At 45.1% G+C, this 17290-nt stretch overlaps 1 protein-coding gene across 2 annotated transcripts in view; it reads left to right on the forward strand.

Moving 5' to 3' along the window:
* Positions 1-17290, forward strand: part of LRRC74B (leucine rich repeat containing 74B) — a 432482-nt gene that overhangs the window by 15535 nt on the left and 399657 nt on the right. For both annotated transcript variants that reach the window (XM_078665884.1, XM_078665885.1), the window contains exon 2: positions 416-611. In XM_078665884.1, coding sequence (XP_078522010.1) covers positions 416-611 — 196 coding nt within the window. The remainder of the gene's footprint in view (positions 1-415; positions 612-17290) is intronic.

Raw genomic sequence — 17290 nt, forward strand, 5'->3', positions numbered from 1 at the left:
TCCTTTCAGTAATGTTCTAGATGGTATAAGTGTGTGTCAAAAGGTTCTTAACGTAGTGCTACTAAATGCTACCACCCCTACCTATTTGGCCAGTCATTTCGTGAGTGTATTCTGTATAAAATGTTTGAGTTCCATTTTGTACTTTGTAGATGCTTTCTTAAAGGCCTTTCTTCTCTACCTTGAGGGAATATTTGTGGGGATATCCGTTTGAGAAGATGTGATGAGAACAGATTAATTTGACCATCACTGTGCCGGGGGTACCTATTAAATAGTCTTGATTTATTCCATAAAAACGTTACTGTAACTTGTTGCTTGCTCTGATGTGAGAAGAGGGTGCATGTCCTCATTGTGTGTAGTAGATTCACTCATTACCTATCTCTGCTGGACTAATTTATCTCTGATTTCCTTTAATCAGACGGTATCTAGGTCTGCTGGTACACGCTCTACGCTCAGTGCGGGTTCCGCGATTAGCGTGGCCTCCAGGCCTCAGGATGCAGTAGAGGAAATAGAGGAGGAGCAGGAAGGGAAAACTACACGACGGAGCTCTTCTGAGGAGTCAGAGCTTGTCCAAGAAAGCGAGGAAGGATGGGACACAGACGTTGAAATAGAAGGTTAGTAGACATTTGTAGATGACTTACGATTAGAAAATAACTGAAACTATAATAAAACTGAACCTAAAATGTAATTAGTCTTATTTTTTGCCTATCTATGTGGATCTACTTGGTTTATTTAACATTATTCAGGTGTACTCTCATAGGAGATGTCATTCTTTGTGTCTTGTATAGTGTGTTTTTGTGTGTCTGATTGGAGAATAGGAGTAAGAATTAACTAAGGGAACATATTTTCTTAGGAGCCATTCCTTTGTAAGGAACAGAGAATCTTCTGGAAAGACAATTCTGAGGGAGACGGGGAATATGGAATCTGAGGGAATAGTCTGCAAGTAGGGAGTTTTGAGGTATACACTGGGGCATTCGGAAAGCGAAAGTGTGTAGGCGATCAAAGATGAGGAAGCATTGAGAAAGCCAGGATAGAAAGGATGAAAAGAGAAGCGGAGAGTGCATTGGTAGAAGGCAAACCAGTGTATTAAAAGGTGTTGAGCTGTGTTAAAAAGGCCAACATACATTTTTCAAGACTGTTTATTATGGCACTAACCATTTAACTACTTCGCAGTCATTAACCTTTCCTACGTCAATTTATGAAACTGGTTGGCGAGTGACTAATACTTTACTTACATTGACAGTATGGTTAGAATAAAACCAATAAAACACCTAGTAAAATTGCAACATAAGTAAGGGTTGAGGCAAAGAAATAATGCACCTGCTTTCACCTGTGGCTTGAGAGTAGTGGGGATGGTGCTTGGGAATCCAAAGAACACAACCCTGTCTGTTTCTTCAAGGGCAGAACCCAAAAATTGCAATGAATGATAAGGAATCAGCACCCATCCAAAAAAGTGTTTTCTAAATAATTTCAAAGGTCCATAGTGCATATCAGAGTATGTAGTCTTGTGAAAATAAGTCCGGATTTCAGTGAGATTTACTTTTCCAAAGTTCTTTATTGTGATAATACAAGTCAGGAAAAAATCCAAGATCACATATGGATTCTCTTCTTAGCCGACGCGTTTCGTCTCACACATTGAGACTTCTTCAGGGCTCAAATACTGAGTGATAGTCAACAGTCAGTGCACCTTGGTAATATTTCTTGAATGCGGCAAGATAGGCAAGTTTCTTTATATCTTCTCCTAGATGCTGCCCTACCTGTGATGCGTTACTCTGAGCTGGCTACCATGCCTTTTTCTGTATAACAAGATTGAGCACGGCAAGAACAGCAATACAGGCCTAAGCAGGCTATAGACAGGGATTACTGAACCTGCATGAGTTACAATTTTGCGAGAAATATTACCAAGGTGCACTGACTGTTGACTAGCACTCAGTATTTGAGCCCTGAAGAAGTCTCAATGTGTGAGAAGAAACGCGTCGGCTAAGAAGAGAATCCATATGTGATCTTGGATTTTTTCCTGACTTGTATTATCACAATAAAGAACTTTGGAAAAGTAAATCTCACTGAAATCCAGACTTATTTTCACAAGACTACATACTCTGATATGCACTATGGACCTTTGAAATTATTTAGAAAACACTATTTTGGATGGGTGCTGATTCCTTATCATTCATTAAAATTGCAACATACAATATTTTCCCTTAGGAACAAAAACAGAAAAAAAAGAAGTAACTTCAAAAGTGTTTTTACAAAATATTTTAACTATTCCTTAGTGTTACCAAGAGGAAAGGGAAGTAGAACTGCAGTGTTACAAAAAGGAAGACATTTAATATTTCTTTAACTCTTTTGAAATACCAGCTCCTGGCCTTTCCAGAATCACAAACCAATCAATCAATCAATCAGGGGTTTGTTGAACTATGACTACTCACCCGTAAGGGTCTCAAGACGCCATTCCATCAAGGAAGGGGTCTTTCGAAGAGCCAGGTTTTTAGGTTTCTTGCGACGATGGGGAGCGATGTTGTCTATCTGAGGTGGAGCGGAAGGGCGTCCCATGCTTTGGCTGCGAGGAAGGAGACGAAGCGGCCTCCCAATCTGCTCTTTCTGGTGCTTGGGACCACGGCGTAGGAGAGATAGGCTGATCCTTCCTTTGGGATGCCCGGAATTTGAGTTGGCTGTTCAGGTACGCTGGTCCGGTGCCATGGAGGGCCTTGTGTGTGTGAGTGAGTATCTTGAAAGTGAGTCTTGCCTCGATGGGGAGCCAGTGGCGTGTGCGTAGGTGCAGGGAGATGTGGCAGTGTTTTCGCAGGTTGAGGACTAGTCTTGCGGCGGCATTATGGATGTTCTGTACCTTGTGGGTCAGTTTTTTGTTTATTCCGGCGTAGAGTGCATTGCCGTAGTCGAGTCTGCTGGTGACCAGGACGTGAGTCACGGTCTTTCGGTGTTCAAGGGGGATCCATTTGAAGGTCTTACGGAGGAGGCGGAGCGTGTGGAAGCAGGATGATGAGACGGAGTTGATTTGGCCGTCCATTTTGAGCTCGGAGTCCAGGATGATTCCTAGGTTGCGTGCGTGGTCCATGCATTGTTTATGGGGGTTGGGGTCCATGGGGGTTGGTGGGTTTCCAAGTGTTGGGGGCAACCAGGTGTCGCTCCAGGTATCGGGGTTTGGGCCTATGATGAGTACTTCTGTTTTGTAAGTGTTTAGTTGTAGGCAGCTGTTTTTCATCCATTTGGCGACGGTTTCCATGCCTTCTCGAAAGTTGTGTCTGGCGGTGTTGGGCTCATTGGATAGGGAAAGGATGAGTTGGGTGTTGTCTGCGTATGACACGATGTTGAGTCGGTAGGTTGGGGGAGAGTGAAGCCATGTAGATGTTGAAAAGCGTCGGGCTGAGGGAGGAGCCCTGGGGGACTCCGCAGGTGGTAGGTGTCAGGTCCGAGAGGAAAGGGGGAGTCTGACCTGCTGCATCCTGCCAGAGAGGAAGGAGCAGATCCATGCGTGGGCCTTGTCCTCGATTCCTGTGTTGTGGAGTCTGCGTATTAGGGTGCAGTGGGAGACTGTGTCGAAAGCAGCTGAGAGGTTGAGAAGGATGAGGGCTATTGTCTCTCCTTTGTCCAGTACGATGCGGATGTTGTCTGTTGCGGCGAGGAGGGCGGTTTCCCTGCTGTGTTTTTTTCTGAAGCCAGACTGGAAGGAGTCGAGGATGTTGTGTTCTTCAATGAATATCAGGCTGTGGCACCAGCAAACCTTTGCTAACCGTCCACAGACCGAGAATCCTGCACCCCGGCTTCTGCATTCATTTCCAGGTGTGCGTGAGCCCATTCCAATGTAGCAGGGATAAAAAATGCTTCAAAAAGGGACGGCGGCTTATAGGAAACACACTTCCATCACTGTAGCATAACCGTCCACAGACCGAGAAGCCTGCACCCAGGCTTCCGCATTCACCTCCTGGTGTGCGCAAGCCCATTCCACTGCAGCAGTCATGGAAGCTGCTTCAAACAATGACGGCAGCTCAGAAGTAATACACCATCACCATGTCCAGTTGAGCTGCAGTTTTTGCAGGATGAGCAGGAAAGTGCGGGTGGCTCTACTGCCCTTGCTGCCTCCATAGCAGCCGACAGTACACCACCGTGCCCACCAGCGCTCTACAGTTCGCTTTTCCTGCTATGGACACAGTGCAGGGTTTGCAGACTCTGAGCATAAGCAGTGGAGGGGATCTGCACCAGCACCTGGCCATCGCCACCACTACCTTGCAACATGCACAGACCTTGGATGGGTAACAGTTATTGGTTCCATCCAACCAGGTGGTGGTGCAAACCTGCCCTGGGGACATGCAAACGTACCATATTCGCACCACCACCTCCGGGGGTGGTGGCAGTATCACCTCAGTGCTACCCCAGACTGTGCTCATGAGCTCACCGTTAACCCTCAGTTGTGCCACTGCCGCCAGTTCCAAGACAGTGGACCTGCGTTATGTGTCAACAAGAGGAAACACTTAAAACGGTAATTCTTTCAGATTAGTTGCTCAGCCTGACACCCGTCAACAAGTGGCAGTCCACCTTTTCTCTATCCTTCCCCTCTCTCTCTGAGCCTAGTCACTCATCATCTCTAGCAAAGTCCAAGTCGCTCCATTCTCTTGCTCACACTCTTAACCCATTTTACCATGCTGCTGAATCACCGCCTGACCCTCATTTCTCTCCCAATCCAGCTCAGGCAAGCTCTTTCATCACCTTTCCAGGGCCTTGACTCCCGTCCACTCTGTCTAAACATTCACACTCTCATGCCTAGCCACAAGCTAACCAAATTCTCACTACTCCTCTTGCTTTAGTAGTGGGCTTAAATCTACATTAATATGCACTTAACTTCCCCGTTCTCTCCCCACTCCACTCCACACAGAATTCATAGCACTTATGTACCGCCTGCTTAGAGCATGTACACATTTAGACATTAAACCCCACAAAATTGGGACTTCCGTGTGGTTTTAGGTCCATTAAATCAGGTCCAACACAGTAGCTTCTCGTTCCACAGCTCTTACCTTATAATGGCACGATGCTGGTGCAGTGTTACACAGGGTAATTCAAACTTTGCATTCAGATTAACCTCCCCGCCAGCCATTCCTCTAGGCTATCAAATAATCACCCAAAATCGTATAGCCAAAAAAGGAGGTGGTCCAGCTGTTGTATTCAGGCAAACAATACATAGCACTAAAATGGACGACATTGCCATAAAGAATTGTGAGGCTCTTCTAACAAGATGCAATCCTACACCGTCTTCCTCCTGTAACTTCCTGCTCCTTTACAGACCTCCACCTAGCAAGGCAACATTCCCAGACTCACTTCTAGACACAGTTTCAAACCTTATAACAATACACTCCAACCTATGCGTTCTGGGTTACCTTCACATTTGGTTTGATAAACCCAATATGACCCATCCAAAAACAATAATCACTGGCCTAGACGCATTAAACCTGCATCAGATTGTCCACAATCCGACACACACCGCTGGACATATCCTAGATGTCATTTTTGCTAATACTGAACTAGTTACCTTTCAAACTAAAACTCCAGTCACATGGTCAGACCACCACTTGCTTGCCTTCCAAAATAAAACAACGCTAAGCGACTCACCTAAAACTACCTTACATCCATCCACCTATCGGCCGTGGAACAAACTCAATTTGGAACTCTTGGAAACGCAACTAACATCCAGTACAAATCTAGAAACCATCAATTCTGTTCAAAATCTATATCAGTGGCTACAGGAATCTTTTGACATCCTGATACCACTCAAAACCACACAACAGAACAAAAGAAAAAAAGCGCCTTGGAGAAACATAGAAATAAAAGACATAAAACAACAAATTAGAAAGCTGGAACGTACCTGGCTCAAAACAAATGTCAAACAAGACAAACGTCACCTACAGAAAATTAACAGATTAAACAAGTCGGCTATCAAAAAAGCTAAGAAAAGGTACTATTCAGATAGAATTCAAAACGCTAAATGTGCAAATAAAGAATTCTATAAAATACTCAATGAATTTCGCAAACCAAATTGCCTAGAAGTAACTCATCCTGTTACTCAAGATTTCACAGACAAACTGGCAAATCACTACACAGACAAAGCAGACACGTTTGAATCATACTTAAAACTGAAACAAAGCACAGCACTAATCCTTGTACAAAACAACAATCCAAGAATGCTCTAATCAAGCCCCTCCGTTCCTTCCAACACATCTCACACGATGAATTTATGGACCTGGTCACAGCAAGCAGGCCTGCCAGCAGCCCTTCTGACCCCTGTCCGCCACAATCTTTCAAGACAATTCTTTTAACAACCTCTGTTGCCACTCCAGTTAGAAGAATCATCAACGATTCCTTAACTACCGGATTATTTCCAGAAGAACTCAAAAAGTCATACATACGCCCTTTACTGAAGAAAAGAAACTTGGACCCGCTGAACCCAGACAACTACAGACCCATTACAAATGGACCATTCCTGGGCAAACTGATAGAAAGAGCAGCGTTCGCCCAGATGTCACAATTCATTGAAGAGAATTACATACTTTCAGACTTCCAAACAGGATTCCGTCCGGGAAGAGGCACTGAATCGGCCCTCCTTGCCATCTGGGATGACCTAAAGAATACAGTTAACCGCAACGGGGTTGCTGCGCTACTCCTCTTGGACCTCTCAGCTGACTTTGACACGGTTGACCATGACACTCTGAAACAAAGACTCTATGAAGCCGGCATAGAGGGAACTGCTCTAGACTGCTTCGCGTCCTACCTTCGGAACAGACCTAATGTCATCCATACCCCACCTTTCTCGTCATCATGAAGTCATTACCAGTACTGATCAATAAACGTCACCTCACGTTATATAACTATGCAGATGACACGTAAATACTCCTTCAACTGGAATGCCCCAAAGACATTGGAAAATCACCAATTTTCAGCTGTCTCGGAGCCGTGGATCAGTGGATGACCTGGAGCCATGTCATATGGAATGCTTCAAAAACTGAAATACTCACGTGTGGCGATTGGAAACATTACAACCCGCTTGCCGCATGGCCTGATGAACAGGGATCACTGCCTAAAGTATCGAAGGAAGTAAGAAACCTCGGAATGACCATGGACTCCAAGCTGTCGATGAATGCCCAAGTGGATAAACTTGCAAAATCAAGCTTTGCTACTATAAAAACGCTGCAACGAATTTTCCCTCATTTGGGATTTCCACACAAGGTCCAAGCTACCATTTCCCTTGTTCTGTCCAAACTCGATTACGACAATAGCCTCTACCACGGATCACCAGTAACGTCCAAGAAAAGACTACAACGGATTCAGAACTCGGCTGCCAGACTACTCTTGCATATCAAACCGCAAGACCACATCTCCCCTGCCTTAAAAGCCCTGCATTGGTTACTGGTTGCCAGAAGATCCACGTTCAAGCTGCTTTGTATCACCCACAAAGCAATGCATGGAATGGGACCACTCTTCATCCGGAATAAAATCACCAAACACATTCAACAAAGGAACCTCCGCCCTAAAGGAGCAAATCACCTCAAAATCCCACCATACAAGAAAGAAGCCATAGGTGGCACATCCTTCTCTGTTCAAGCAGCCAAACTATGGAACTCTTTAGCCCCCAAAATAAGGTCCACCGACAACCACCTTATCTTCAGAAAACTACTCAAGATTTGGCTCTTCCCCACATAAGCACCATACGCAAACAGAAATTTACAGCATATCCCTCTGTATACAAGCATTTGTTTTCACTATAGATATGTACCTATCTTTGTGTATTACTTTGTATAAACATGTAAAATAATTGTTGTTGAGAGAAAAAAAATAATAATAATAAATAAATAAATAAAAATCATCTTTGGTCTACATGTACATACTTCCATTGTGCATCTATGTACATTCCATGTACTTGGATCTGTGTGTCTGTTACTTTTCTCCTGAAAAAGCACTACCCTATTTCTCATCCGGTGCTTCTATCAATATCTTTAATCAACATATACTTACCTCCTTTATGTATCTATATACTTTCAATGTAATTATGGATCTATATATTTATCACTCTCTTTTAATTTAGCATTTCAATGCACTACCCTATTTCTCAGCCTATACTTCGCTCAATATATCTTCTAGCCTAGCCTTCTGACTCATCTCAAACTTCTTCTACTACTCATTCCAATGCACTACCCTATCTCTCATCCTATACATCTATCAATATATCCTCCACATCCACTCTCTCATTTATCCCAAACCCCATACCACTACTATGATTGCCAAAATAGCCCTTTCTAGACTCTCTCCTACTCTACCCCTCCTTGCATCATCTGACACCTCTTTTACTATACCATCCCCTATAGCAAACCTTTCTAAACTCTTCCCTCTGAGTCCTCTCCTCCAAAACTCCTTTTTACTCATCCAAAAGCCTCCTCCTACTGCTAAGACCTAAAGAAAAAAAATCCTTCACTCTTTTATCCCTCGACTGTCCTTTTCAACCAAAATAAACAGACTAACATGTTCACTTCTCAAATTCCATATTCAACTATACTAATATACTACCCAAATAACTGAATAACATATCCACTACTCAAATTACTTCATATTTTTTACTATACTAATTTTCAACAGTAATCCGTTATGGGTTCCGCATTGGCGTGCTACTCGCCAGAAAAGCGCTTCAATACCCATCAGGGGTAACAAGTGCTATATGAATGCAAATCTTTCTTACTCTTTTATCCCTCCGCTATCCTTCTCACTCCAAGTAACTGACTAATATCCACCAATGAAATTACTTCATATTTCACCATATTAATTCACCACTAATCCTTTGAAGGCTTCCTGAATAGCGCGCGTCAACAAGGGCTATATAAATACAAACCTTTGTCCTCTATCCTTCTGCTATCATTCCAAATCCAAATAACTGACTAACCTATCCACCACTTAAAATGTACTTGCATGTTTCACTATACTAATTCAACCCTCTATGGATTGAGGTTCTGTGAATTCTGAACCCGTGGGTTCCATTTTGTGTATGGCAGCCATTTTGTGGTTGCCCTCACATAGGCCTTGATTGTGGCTGAACTAGTCTTTTAAGGACATGTACACCTTAGCTCGAGTTCATGCTGACTCCTGTTTGACCTGAGTGAACTGACCCTGTTGCCTGAAGCTGACCTTGTTAAACCAGTTCTTGCCCTTTAGCTGATCAAGATTAAGGATCAGAGCACAGGACATCATAAAGTTTTACTGCACACAAACATGCCTTATCCTACTTCTATCTGTTTCTGTTTCTTCTTTTATGGTCTATTTACGATATGGGTTGTGGTCCTTTTTATTATGGGTTTGTCCGGCTTGTCTAAAGAAGAATGTTGGGTTTGTTCAACTTGCATGTCCATGTTAGGTATTTTTGGATGCTTGCAAAAGCAAGGACTGCCCCTTACTTTTATGCTGAGTTTTGTAACCCTGAGCATATATAAAGCCTCTGTTCTCTGTACTCCTCAGACTACCTCATTCAGTTGCTACGGCTTCTGTGTGACGTGGCCTCACTTATTAAATTTAATAAAGATGTCTTTTCATATTTTCAGCTTCTGTGCCAAGTTCTTTTTTCTATTAGTAAGTATTCCCTGAGAATGAAGACTACAGTTCTTCAGGGTCCTGGAGTAGCGTGCTACTCGCCGAAAAAGCACTTCGACGCCTCGTCAGGGGTAGTAAGCGCTATATAAATGCAATTACAATACCATACAATACAACGTGGCGAGTTGGTTGTTGATGGCTTTCTCGATGACTTTCGCTGGGAATGGGAGCAGGGAGATGGGTCTGTAGTTTTTGAGGTCCGGGGGGTCCACCAAGGGTTTCTTCAGGAGGGGGTTGACCTCGGCGTGTTTCCATTCGGGGAACGAGGCAGTCACCAGGGTGCGTTGATGGTGTGGGGGAGCATGAGTGCAATGGTGTCTGCAGCTCTGTTGAAGATGTGGTGGGGGCAGGGGTCTGTGGGGGCCCCTAAGTGGTGAGTGGTGGTGGTGAGGGCTGTCCAGTTGTCCATTGCTGGTTTCCGGGCATCCGGGGTAGTTGGTGAGGGTTCAGTGTGTTGGTTGTCTTCGTCAAAGTTGTCGTAGATGCTTTTGATTTTGTGGTGGAAAAAGGTGCTCAGTTTGTCAAAGAGATCTTGTGAGGGAAGGATGCCAGTAGACTCACTGGTGGGCTGGGCAAACTCCTTGGTGATGCTAAAGAGTTCCTTGCTGTTGTGCATGTGGGTGGAGATTCTGTCTTCAATCTCTTTTTTCCTCGTTTCTCTGATGAGTTGATGGTGGGAGTTGGTGGCGGCTCTGAAGTTGTTGCGGGCTTCTGTGGATTTGGTGTTCCTCCAGGCCTTTTTGAGGTGGCGGCAAGTGCGTCTGGACTCTCAAAGTTCGGTGGTAAACCATCTGGCTTTCTTGGCACCGGTATTGTTGCTTTTCTATTGGGGTCTAGGGAATTGGCACTGTCCGAGATCCATCTATGCAGGGTTCGGGCAACGGTGTTGGGGTCATCGTTTTCCGCGATGGTAAGGGCAGTGCTTAATTTGTAAAATATGAAGTCCAGGTGATCAACATTTTTTGGAGGTCACACCCACTTCTTCCCTGTCTCCATCCACTTCCTCCAACCAATTAATCTATTGGCTCTGCCCACATCCTCAACTGGCACTGCTGACAGTCAGATGTAATACCCGATCTGAATTTCAGCAAGGGAGCCTTCCGTCAAATAAGGATATGATAGGAGGATCCCCTGCCCTGTGAACATTTTAAAGAAGATGAAATCAAAAGTCCATTTAAAGCCCAATTTTTGAATAAATTAGTTAAAACGACTAAAGCATTGAAAGGGACACGTGAAACATGTCAGTCAATCGATCAGGGAGATTGTAAGCGTACTACTCACCCGCAAGGGTCTCAAGGCGCTGTGGGGGTCCACTAGACCCACTAGAGGGCACTCCAGGGCCATAAATAACAATGGGAGCATAAGAAGCGTGTCTCGCTGCTCCGGGCACCCTAACTTGTGGACCTGTATCACTTGTGCATGGCATCCTATAACATCGAACACAATACATGCATAACAACCCACACACAGATGCAAACATGCACAACACACAGAATATTGTGTTCAGGACTCCAGATTCATCGTGAGCATTAGAACTTCACATGACTGAGCTTCTTAGTGTGTATTCACACCTCACAGGTACAGGCCTGCCACTGTAATTCATCAATCATGGTTTGCTGCCATTTCCTCGCTCAAGACAGAAACCAGTAAACTCACGATAGGGACAGTACGCTTGGTGCACTCCTTCCAGTTCAGGACCCGATCCAGAACCTATTATAATCATAAGATTGTTCCTCAGACAATTTACGCACATGGGATAAGTGTGTGTCATGACAAAAGTCAGAAACCCAGGATCACAGGAATGCAAGTCGGGCATGCACGGCTGGCAGGGCACACAGGCAGTCATGCAAATTACACTTTTGTCCTAACCATGCAATTTTTTAAAACTTAATTCGTGTATTTGATTCATATATCTTTTTCACTGGGTTGAATTTTGTGTGCTTTAAAAGTAGTCAATCAAAAACAGTAGGTAAATACCGTTAAGTGAACACATATTTTCCCTATGCAAAACAGTTTATAATCCTAAATTTTGCCACAAAGATCTATAAACATGCGAAGGTCATAGGTACACAGCTTAAAATGAGCAGGGAAAGAATGTAATCGTTTCATTGCATCTTCTTACGAGCGCAGGCTTCTCAAGCCCCTTCTTGCATGATGGTGCTCCCTCCCTCTGTTTGCAGAGCTCAGCCTCTCCTGTGTGAACTTTGTACTCATCATCTGTATATTCATTCTTCTGTTTCTAACAGTGTAATATACTTATACAGTTATTTAGCGACCCCCCCATCCAATTCATCAATTTCTTATTGTGTTATGAATCATAACTTATGATTCACATTTTTGCCTACTCAGTGCTCCCGATCATTGCGTGGGTTACTCAGGTCTCAGGGCCAAAAGAAAACCAGTGCAGCCTTGCGGCACCGGCCCTGCCTGCTTTCTCCTGTCTGGAGCGATACAAAAGGGGATGATGGACGGAGCGTTTGTATAAATCAAACACTCACCCCCAGTCAACTGATCTGGGTTTAATCCATCACCATTCTTTAGTTCACTCAGCCACCCCAGCTCAGACATGGCTATATGCAAATCAGTCTGACCCTGTGCCTTTTGGGAACAGTCCAGCCCGAACTGCCAAGCCATGTCTTCCCTGGACCGTAAACAAGCATCCTGGGACCGGTTTCGGATTCATAATCCTCATCAGCCAGGCTATCTTGAATCCAGTGGCCAAGTGAACAAGGGACTCACGTCTGAGCATACCCTGCCACACTTAGGGCGAACAAAGCGATACAAAAGGGGATGATGGACGGAGCGTTTGTATAAATCAAACACTCACCCCCAGTCAACTGATCTGGGTTTAATCCATCACCATTCTTTAGTTCACTCAGCCACCCCAGTTCAGACATGGCTATATGCAAATCAGTCTGACCCTGTGCCTTATGGGAACAGTCCAGCCCGAACTGCCAAGCCATGTCTTCCCTGGACCGGAAACAAGCATCCTGGGACCGGTTTCGGATTCATAATCCTCATCATTTGTACCACTTTTGGCCGCCATAAGTGTGGCAGGGTATGCTCAGACGTGAGTCCCTTGCTCACTTTGCCACTGGATTCAAGCAAGCCGGGCTGAAGACGGCTGCAATGCCAGAAACCGGTCCTCGGAAGCTTGTTTCCGGTCCAGGGAAGGCATGGCTTGGCAGTTCGGGCTGGACTGTTCCCATGAGGCACAGGGTCAGACTGATTTGCATATAGCCATGTCTGAACTGGGGTGGCAGAGTGGGCTAAAGAACGGTGATGGATTAAACCCAGATCTTTTGACTGGGTGTGAGTGTTTGATTGGTTCAGATGCTCCGTCCATCACCACCCCCCTTTTGTACCACTTTTGGCCGCCATAAGTGTGGCAGGGTATGCTCAGACGTGAGTCCCTTGCTCACTTTGCCACTGGATTCAAGCAAGCCGGGCTGAAGACGGCTGCAATGCCAGAAACCGGTCCTCGGAAGCTTGTTTCTGGTCCAGGGAAGGCATGGCTTGGCAGTTCGGGCTGGACTGTTCCCATGAGGCACAGGGTCAGACTGATTTGCATATAGCCATGTCTGAACTGGGGTGGCAGAGTGGGCTAAAGAACGGTGATGGATTAAACCCAGATCTTTTGACTGGGTGTGAGTGTTTGATTGGTTCAGATGCTCCGTCCATCACCACCCCCTTTTGTACTTCTCCTGTCTGGAGGGCACACAGTTATTGTGCTTGTCAAACATTGCTGAAAGGGCTACCCTGGGGGCCCAAGCTTTGCACACGGTGCCCCGCCCGGCGCCAGTGGCATGATTGCTCAGGCCTGGGGAGGCGGGCCTCTGACTCGGTTTAGGTGACAATCACGGCGTCACCACGAGCAAGAAAAAGAAGAGTAAGCAAGACCATTGGGTTCAGGCCCAGTTCCACCCAAACAGGAGCCTAGGCCCTCGCAGTGAGGCCTCAAAGGCAGGCACGCAACGGCATTGGGCTCAAAGTGCTGTCTGTGTGCGTGTGCGCCAGGGTTGAGCCAGCTTCCCAGGCAAATACACACACACACAGACAGTTTTAGAGGTTATCGCAGCCGCACCCGAGTACTTCACAGGTCTTTAAAAGACCATTTACATGTTAACGAGGCTTTGTTTATTTTTTCACCCCTTCATCTCCACTGGCGAAAGGCGACACCAGTCACCTTTGCCTCCTGTTCAGCTGCGTGGATATTTCTTTTTCGATGCAGTGCAGGAGAAAAGACGTTTGTCTATTCCTATTCACCTTTCCTGACCCTTGCAGCTGCTTATCACATTGGGCTGTGGCACAAAGCTTGTTTTATGGAGTAGGTAAGAAAATGTTTTTTATTTGTGTTTCTTTTTAGGTCGAGCGTCAGCGAAAGACCTATTGTTTTCACTTTCGGGGAAATCTGAGACAGCGTTCGGCCATGCGCCTCTGCTGTCTCAGATTTGTCCTCGAGGGCGCGCACGGCGCCGTGCACATCCCCTGGCTCCCATTCACAGCCTCTCTCAAGCACACACAGCCACACTCACGCATGCGCGCACACACGCATACACCCACGCAGGCACAATGCATCGGGACACACATATACACAAGCACAGCTAACAGACACACGGCCACACATATACATACACACGCACAGCTACACACGCGCAAACACACAGTTACACCCACACACGCGCCCCACCCCCCCACTCACCGGGCTCTTCTTGTTTCCAAGGCTGCCGTGCACATCCCCTGTCCCGCACACACACGCAGGCACACACACACACACACACGCAGGCATACCCACGCACGCACACTGCATACACACACGCGCACACAGACACACATACCGCCGCCGCCCCCACCCCGCACCCGCCGTCACACACATACACACACGCGTGCACACACACACACACAAGCGCACCAAGACCCCCCCCTACAACTAAGGCCCACTTACCGGCACTCCGGACATCTGCAGACTCCGCGGGGCTCTTCCTCTGGCCAGGCACTCCGTGGACGCGGGCTTCACAAAACGGAAGTCTCGCCCCACGATAGGTTTCGGTTTTGTCAGTGCGTGCGCAGGTCTTGTCTCTAGAAATTGCTGTATTCGCCATCCTCAACGGAAAGAAATTAACAAGCGTGAGACGTGCAAACCCACTAATTACTGGGTAAATATAATTCTTGCTACTTGTAGCCTGTCGCACAATTTCCTGCACCTGCTTAGTTGCTTATAATTTCGCAATTCTTTCAGGTCCACATCCCGCCCGGGTTGACTGTATCCCCGGTCCACCCGCATAATTCTTCCTGACATTGCTTCGGTAAACTTTCTTCCCCTGCTTGCATTGCATAATACTTTGTAGTAACAACGTGTGCACCCTTCATACTGTTTTGTATGTCTAAACTCAAATGTTCTTGACACCGCGCCGCCGTTCATTATCCTTACCAGCACTACGCCAGGTTCGAATCTGTCTACTCGCTAAAACCATGTCACTGCGTCTGCACGTACTATTGGAAACCAGCAGGACTGTTTTTATTTTGCTTATCAAACATTTACTATCGTCTTTCTTCCACGACTGTTTTTAACTCGTTTCTCCAACATTAACTATCATCCTTCTTGCAATTCACTGCGCCGTAATTGATGTACCAATTGTTTCCACATGCTCACCACGTGTAAGACAGCCTCTCACTGCGGCGTATTTGATGTATGTTAACACCGCGCTATCAATGTACCTTTTTAAACAAACTCAAATAGAGGACTTCTCCAAGAGGCATGACCCTGCCGTTGTTTATATCGTGCATGTACCATTTTGCATGGTTTAACAATTCTCACCACCATGCTCACCTGTTGCTGTATTGAGAGGCTATGCTTCATTTTAACAGTAGAACAACCATTCCTCTGAGTCACTGATTGTTGAAAATATCAGCACATGCCTAGTAATGTAATTACAATGTTAGTTCTTTTTCTTCCCTTTTTTTCTTTTTTCCCCTATGGTTTACTTAATTTGCTGCCCCTCCCTACCCCCGCCTGTCTTTGGCTGGTAATCTGAGGGTTCAACTATCTTGAGTCAGTAATCACCTTTGATATAATCTGCCCTCAGAGAGGTGCTGTAATGCACCATGTTGCATCAGCTGGCCCCTCCCAGGCCCAACCCTCAGCAGTTTGGAAAAGCAAATTGTCTTATCAATCTGGTGGTTCACGGGCAGGGGGCATGCGTGTGTGAGTGGTGCGGGTCGCCTGCTACACAACAGGTTACAGAGAGCGTTGTTAGACGGCGTGCATGTGTGTGTGTTGTGTAACAGTATGTTTACATCTCTGTACAGCTGTTGGCAATGTGACTAGCCTGTCTAAATCTTTATTACATTTTTTTAATATTGCACTTCTGTTCTTGGATTTTCGTCACAATAAAATACACTGAACATAATCTTCACAAAAGTTATTTACAAAAGTTTAAGCTATTGCCATTATAAATTGCAATAACTTTTATTTAAGTATTAATTATTTAAAAAAATTAAAAGCCATTGTTATTTGTAATATCAATACATCTAAGTCACGTAAATACAAAACAAGTTGCATTACAAATGCTATAGGTGTCACATTTGCAAAAGTTAAAACTATTGGCATTGTAAATGACAAAGCTATTAATGTAGCTGTTTTGAAAACCAACACATAAATACAAAATTTGTCATTTACAATACCAATAGCTCAAACTTTCCTAATGCGAGACCTATTGCATTGCAAATGCTTGTTTAAATCTGCACTGGACCAGCAGGACATATACTTCGTGTGTGCTTCATTTGAACAGTTTTTATCATTATCATGGCTGATGCACGACAACAATAAGACAGTGCAAAATGCCCAGATAACGCTCATGATTAATGAGCCTACTGGAGAGCAATCATTTGTCTGTTAGTAGTTTTTAAATGCAGATGAACTGTATCTTATTTGGAAGCTCAGTGGGTTTCTGCCCTTGTCACAGAGATCCTTGTGTTACTTGCAGTTCAGAAGTTACAATCCTACAAGGACAGTGACCAATGAACTGTCACCAAAGAGCTGCATACAAACATGAATCGTACAGGTAGAACTTAGCTTTTTTTTGTTTTGTGATATTGTTAGAACTTCCTCAGTCTTTCATTATTCTAATTTTGCTAAAATGAGTATACATTTTTATCAGTAAAGCTGACCCCCATGGAATACTCTTTAAATCCTAAGGTTGTGTTTCTACAGACCAAACCCTCTTAAAACATACTGCCCACCAGTATGGATGACATGTGATTCATACACCTTGTAATCCCCACTGGCTTATGTGACATTCCCTGTAGACTGATTTACATACTTGTATGATTCATTGTCTCTGTATAATGTGTGCGTGGTGTAAAGTACTGACACACACTACACTGATATGAGTAGTGCTATACAACAAATGAAATGCATATGAGAGAGGGGCTACGTAAAGATGAGGGGCACTGGTGGAGGGTGGCAGTGAGGGGATCTGAGGAAGCGGTCATGGGGTGGAGGGTGTGCAAGGGAGAGGTAAATGGCGGTGGTGGTGAGGGAGTCTGAGGAGGAGGTCATGGGCGGAGGGGCTACAGAGAGATGAGGGGCACTGGTGAACGGTGGCAGTGAGGTAGTCCAAGGAGGAGGTCAATAGGGGAGGGGCTATGGAGC

Source organism: Lissotriton helveticus, chromosome 11 (assembly GCF_964261635.1).
Source record: "Lissotriton helveticus chromosome 11, aLisHel1.1, whole genome shotgun sequence".
Lineage (NCBI taxonomy): Eukaryota > Metazoa > Chordata > Amphibia > Caudata > Salamandridae > Lissotriton > Lissotriton helveticus.